The 6,359-nt window shown below is 48.3% G+C and overlaps 1 protein-coding gene across 1 annotated transcript; it reads left to right on the plus strand.

The window, feature by feature from the left end:
• The first annotated feature begins 3,311 nt into the window (after window positions 1–3,311).
• LOC124066439 (D(1)-like dopamine receptor) lies at window positions 3,312–5,805 on the plus strand. Its single transcript, XM_046402812.1, has one exon. The coding sequence runs from the start codon at window positions 4,081–4,083 to the stop codon at window positions 5,578–5,580; it is 1,500 nt and encodes a 499-aa protein (XP_046258768.1). The 5' UTR covers window positions 3,312–4,080; the 3' UTR covers window positions 5,581–5,805.
• The last annotated feature ends 554 nt before the right edge of the window (window positions 5,806–6,359 follow it).

Genomic DNA, 6,359 nt, shown 5'->3' on the forward strand with positions numbered 1-6,359 from the left:
ACCTTCACACTAACAGCAGCAGCCATGGACTTAAAAAATATTTTCTTTTGTTTTTCTCACCACCATGAGTGAAAAAAAACTCAAGAAGATTGAAGGTGCAACTTGAAAGTTACGGCCGGGATTTTTGTTTAAAACATTAAATTGTGGACTAACACCAAAAAAGCTGACATTCTGTCAGAGATGTCTACTGAAGTTAGCATGCTAACCAGCTAGCCGCGGTCCCTCCTGTCTGCAGTACCACTTTGGACCTCTAGAGGCGCCCGTAGCTTCAGATAGCAGATGAATACGGGTTGCGAGTTTGCTGAGTTTCACAAGTTCGCACGAGAGTTTAGTCTGATAAGGAAACTCAAACTCACAAAATGTGAAGAAAGGAAATATTCTTCCACCCATTTTCCTCACTAAACAGAAAAATCCAACTGCACACCTTCTGAACTCAGGTTTGTCTCTTTTACTGAACTCAGAGGAGCTGAACTGCCTTGGTACGAAACAGAAATGAAATACAACTCACCAAAACTGTCTTGGTTTGTCAGCTCATGGGGCCTCAGCTAACTGTAGCTAGCTGTAGCTAACTGAGCTGACTGTAGCTAATGGTAGCTATAGCTACAGCCAACAATAACTATCACAGACAGGACAGTGAGCAGCAGTTGCTCTGGTCGATAATTGTTAGATACTGCACATTTTAAAACACTGTTTATGTTCTTGCACATCTTGGGAAGCTAAAGGCAGTTTTGCTGACAGTAAAGTTTTGTGGTCTTTTCAGTGCAGATGTCGATGCAGAAGAAGAAGTGGAACAGTCGCTCCGTCTCTACGCTTTCTTTAATGGAATCTCGATGAATTACAGGTTTATTTTTGTCATCAGATGAGGTTCTCTTCACGTGGGCTCTTTATACTTTACACGCACTTTAAGTCCAGTTTCTCTTGGCTTCTTTTTAATTATCGAGACGAGTTCGCAGGTGAGCCGCACCCTGCAAGTCGCACTGATCTGTTTATGTTAGCAAGACTCCTCCGACAGGCGGAGACGCTCCACTTTGGCTGTAGACACACCGCATGGCGGGTTCATGCAAGTTCAACTTCACGGCATAAACACACAACACAGATGTGCACACGCACACGCAGGCCTTTGATTTAACAGCAGGTACAAGCTGATTTGTTTAGCGTTTATCTAATCTAGTAAAGAGGTTGTTTGCCCATTGATTTCACACACACAAATACATACACACTTACACAAACATCCCACACACGCACACACGAAGCAGCCGTCACCGCCCCTCAACAGCCAATCCAAAACAGCCATTAGACTTTCAACTCTTAACCTCGGCGTCAAAGCGCCAGCCGCCACCAGAACTGCCAGCGGGCGTAACTACAGGTGAGGAGGAGACGGGCCCCGGTCCAACGCCATCAGCCTGCCTGCGTCAGAGATGACTCTGTCTTCACCTCGCCACAAAGTGCACGCGCGCACACACACACACACAAAGACGTGCACACAGGTACACGTTAAAGGAACACATGTTAAAACAAAAGGTACAGTAGCAACCGCAAAGAATTGATTTAAAAGAAGAGAAGAGTCAGAAAGTTCAGGTATGCGCACACAAACACACACACACACACACACACACACACACTGTTCAGACGTACACATAATAACACTCATTGAAACACACACTGAAAAATGCAAACTCCAAACCATTAACATAATTCTAAACCATAACCCTCAAACCGAGTCTCAGGTTCATTTCAGGACAGATTAATTTCAGGGCTCGAGGGCAGCACAGTAATCAAGAAGACTTGCAAAACTGACATTGAGCCAATGCTCGATTATAGTATTTATTTTGTTTCCCCTTCAGATGTGCTCACTTTCAGTTTTGGCTGTTTAAATGTGACGAGAGCTGAGAGCAGAGTCATTTCTTTTGAGTCAGACATCATAAGGCTGCATATTGATTAGAGTTATCAGAAACTCACTGCACATTGATCTATGTTACATAGACAAAAGTATTGGGACAGCTGCCCATCGCACCAACAGGGACTTTAATGACGTCTCATTGTAAACACACAGACAGCTTTGCAGCTCTAACAGCTTCCACTCTTCTGTGAAGGCTTTCCACAACATGTTGGAGTGTTTCTGTGGGAATTTGTGCCCATTCATGCAGTAGAGCATTTGTGAGGTCACACACTGATGTTGGACCAAAAGGCCTGGCTCACAATCTCCGTTCCAGTTCATCCCAAAGGTGTTGGATGGGGTTGAGGTCAGGGCTCTGTGTGGGCCAGTCAAGTTCTTCCACACCAAACCACGCCTGAATTCAATAATAAAAAGGTATGTCCCAATACTTTTGTCTGTATCTGAGCTGTGACCGTGGAGTCATCCTCTTCCTCATGATGTGTTGTTTCAGTGTCTGTAATGCCAGAGACATATGTAATACATGTTATAATTACTGCCCTGATGGTGGGTTTATCGGCACTTGTTCTTGTTAGTTTGATTGTCAAGGCACAACGGTGGACAGGTGGCGCCATCCAGTGGTGACATCTGCCTGCTGTGACCAGTCAAAATGCCTGCAGGGAAAAGGGTCTGCTGTAGTAACTCACCTTCTCAGTGTTTATGAGTTTATTTCTATGAATCCAGATGTTGGGCTCCCCTCCAGATATACTGACTACTCACTCAGCTCCTTTTGGGTTTCCTTTAAATTCACATCAGTACGGCAGGAGGAGGAGGAGGAGGGGAAAATAAAATGAAGGCGAAGGTGAAGGTGAAGGTGTGTTTTCACAGTGAAATGTGTGTGCTTTCCTCGTACAGAAATGTGGTCAAGCAAGCCTTGGCTCCCTTTCCTCAGAGCTGAATCTGCCCTTGATTTCAACATCTGCTGACTGAGTGGGTGACCCGCTGGTTCAGGTACATAAATGTCACACCTGTGAACACGACTGGAGTTGAGTGACAGACATTTTGCTGGTGAATATTGGGGTTAATTTAATCTTATCCTGAGACTGCCAGGTTTCACTGAGCTCCAGATCTCGTGAAATGAAGCCTCAGCTTTTACTCTGCACAGCTGATACCTCAACCCAAACTGAACAAGTCCAGTGATGCTTTAGATCGCTGAGAATATGCAGAGAATGTGACAGATCCAGAAACCTGGTTCAGGTTCATATCCTGGTATTCAGTGACATAGCTCTGAACCTGGCGAGGTGGCGGAAGAACATTTCATGAGCAGAATTTGATTGAAGCAGGTTCCAACATCACCTTTTGTCACCAGCAGAGGGCGTGCTGACCTCCCACAGAGGGGTGTGATGTGATGTGTGGTGTCAACATGATTGTCCTCACACAGAGCAGTTTAACATGTGGACGTGAGGTGAGGAGACACTGGACGCTGGACAAAGTCTGCAGACACGACATGTTCAGTCTGCGAAAACCAGACAAAAAGTAACAGCGTCATCATTTTAAATTTCTGTTCTGTTTGCTTGACTGTTTTCAGATTTAAATCTCTGCTTCAGCTAATGCAGACCTTGCACGCACTTACGGTAATCGGTCTGCTTTGTTAATGTTGTCTCATTACCTGCAGTCAGATTACCGTAATGACCTCAGGAGTCTTTGGTTTGTTTCTCACTCAAACGCAGCAGTTATTTCTGAAATTCGGACGCCAGCTTTGAACTTGCAGCTCTTCCCTCGACTGGAAGCAGAAACGCTCCGCGCTGACGGTAATCTGTTACCTGAGCCGAGGAGGTAACGAGCCCGCAGCGGCGTCCACCTGACTGACAGTCTGAGCGCGTCACACTGAGAGGAGAGTCCACTGTGAGTCACACCGGGACGGAGACGTTTGTCCACCCTGTGGAGACGGAGACGCTGAACTTCGTCAGGATGCGTTAGTGTGCATGTGTTACTGCAGTTTTTAATCTTTACTCTGTCGTTTCTCAGGATAAAAACCGCGCCTGTGCGCTGTGAGCATCTCACGCAGCTGATAATCTCTTTTCACTGAACAGTCAGCTTCTCTTCCATGTTCTGTAGTTCTCTGTGGGATCAGAGGATGGTGAAGAGGAGCGCTCTTACATGTGGACGTTAATTAGCTGCTCAGATCGCACCGTGTGGGGGCAACAATGGAAAACTACACAGCGTGGAGTAATTTCACCCAAGTTCTGTCGGAGCTGGACGGCGCGGGCAGCGAGGAGGACGACGAGGACGAGGAAGGCGGGAGCGCAGGGGGCAGCGGCGGGCTGCGCGTCCTCGTCGGCTGCGTCCTCTTCCTGCTCATCGTGTCCACGCTGCTCGGGAACACGCTGGTGTGCGTCGCCGTGATCCGTTTCCGCCACCTGCGCTCCAAAGTTACCAACTTCTTCGTCATCTCGCTGGCCGTGTCAGACCTGTTCGTGGCCGTGCTGGTGATGCCCTGGGAGGCCATCACGGAGGTGACCGGCACGTGGCTGTTCGGACGGTTTTGCGAGGTCTGGATCGCCTTTGACATCATGTGCTCCACAGCGTCCATCTTGAACCTGTGCATAATCAGCGTGGACCGCTACTGGGCCATCGCCAGCCCGTTCAAGTATGAGCGGAAGATGACTCACAGGGTCGCGTTCGTCATGATCGGGGTGGCGTGGACGCTGTCGATTCTGATCTCCTTCATCCCAGTGCAACTCAACTGGCATCAGGCCGGAGAGGAGGAGGAGGAGGAGGAGGAAGAGGTGAGGCACGAGGTGGTGAAAATGGTGGCCTCCAGTGGTGGGAACTTCACCAACAGCAGCAACCTCAACACCAGCGCCATCGCTGAGAGTTGTGTGGCCAACCTGAACAAAACCTACGCCATCTCCTCCTCCCTGATCAGCTTCTACATCCCGGTGGTGATCATGATCGCCACCTACACCCGCATCTACAGGATCGCTCAGACCCAAATCCGTCGGATCACGTCACTGGAGAGGGCGGCAGAGCAGGCGCAGAATCAAGGCCACGGTGTGAGCCGGAACCAGCACCAGCAGCACAGACCCAACGACGAAGCTTCCCTGAAGTCGTCCTTTAAGAAGGAAACCAAAGTCCTGAAGACGCTCTCCATCATCATGGGGGTGTTTGTCTTCTGCTGGCTGCCGTTCTTTGTCCTCAACTGCACCGTCCCATTCTGTGACCCGCCGTGTGTCAGCGACACCACCTTCACCGTCTTCGTCTGGTTCGGCTGGGCCAACTCCTCTCTCAACCCAGTCATATACGCATTCAACGCAGATTTCCGCCGGGCCTTCACCACCATTCTGGGCTGCAACCAAATCTGCTCAAACAACACGGTGGAAGCTGTGAACTTCAGCGACGAGCTCGTCTCCTACCACCATGACACAACGCTGCACAAGGAGGCGCTGGTCCCCGTGCAACCGCAGCAACATCCTCGCAACATTAATGTGGGGTCCGACCACCTGGAGGACATGAGCACTCACTTTGATGAGGAGTCCATCATCTCCAATGGTTCCCAGAGCCACAACAGACTCCTGCTGCTTCCTGCCAACGTCCAGCTCGAGGACGACCCGGAAATCTCCTTGGAAACGATCACGCCGTTCACCTCAGTGGCGAGGCTTGAGAGCGATGCCCTGATACCAGGACAAGTCCATCAGGATGGATGAGCCAGAAACTGAACTGAGTGAACTGACCGCCACAACCAAACAGGAAGTTAGTCTGTGTCACCTTCAAAATAACAGCATAAAACACCAGAGACTTGACTGTATATTATTATGTTTGCACTTATTTAAATAGAAGCAGACTTAGTTGTGAGCCTCACTTGACACAGTAACTGCTTAGGAAAACAAGAATGCTTTGTTAGACATTAAATGTGATTTATTACACTTAACCGCTGGATGTTTCATGATTCAGTTTGTGTGTTTATGTAACATGAGAAATCTATTCTGTCAATGTGATGTCATTCTAGGCTTATAAATAGCGCAACACTTCTCAGAACACTTCATGTTTCATGTTTCTGCATTTTGTGAACATTAGATATGCAGGAATCAGGCAACTTTCGTCCTATGACCGTCATCGTTACGATCACGTAACATGTTGGAGTGTTTCTGTGGGAATTTGTGCCCATTCATGCAGTAGAGCATTTGTGAGGTCACACACTGATGTTGGACCAAAAGGCCTGGCTCACAATCTCCGTTCCAGTTCATCCCAAAGGTGTTGGATGGGGTTGAGGTCAGGGCTCTGTGTGGGCCAGTCAAGTTCTTCCACACCAAACTCATCCAACCATGTCTTTATGGAGCTTTGCTTTGTGCACTGGGGCACAGTCATGCTGGAATAGAAAAGGGCCTTCAACAAACTGTTCCCACAAAGTTGGAAGCATAGCATTGTCCAAAATGTCTTGGTGTGCTGAAGCATTAGGATTTCCCTTCACTGGAAGTCAGGTGCT

Source organism: Scatophagus argus, chromosome 10, assembly GCF_020382885.2.
Source record: "Scatophagus argus isolate fScaArg1 chromosome 10, fScaArg1.pri, whole genome shotgun sequence".
NCBI classification, from domain to species: domain Eukaryota; kingdom Metazoa; phylum Chordata; class Actinopteri; family Scatophagidae; genus Scatophagus; species Scatophagus argus.

Coding starts and splice junctions, on each gene's coding strand:
- LOC124066439 (XM_046402812.1), top strand. CDS start 4,081: ATGGAAAACTACACAGCGTGGAGTAATTTCACCCAAGTTCTGTCGGAG.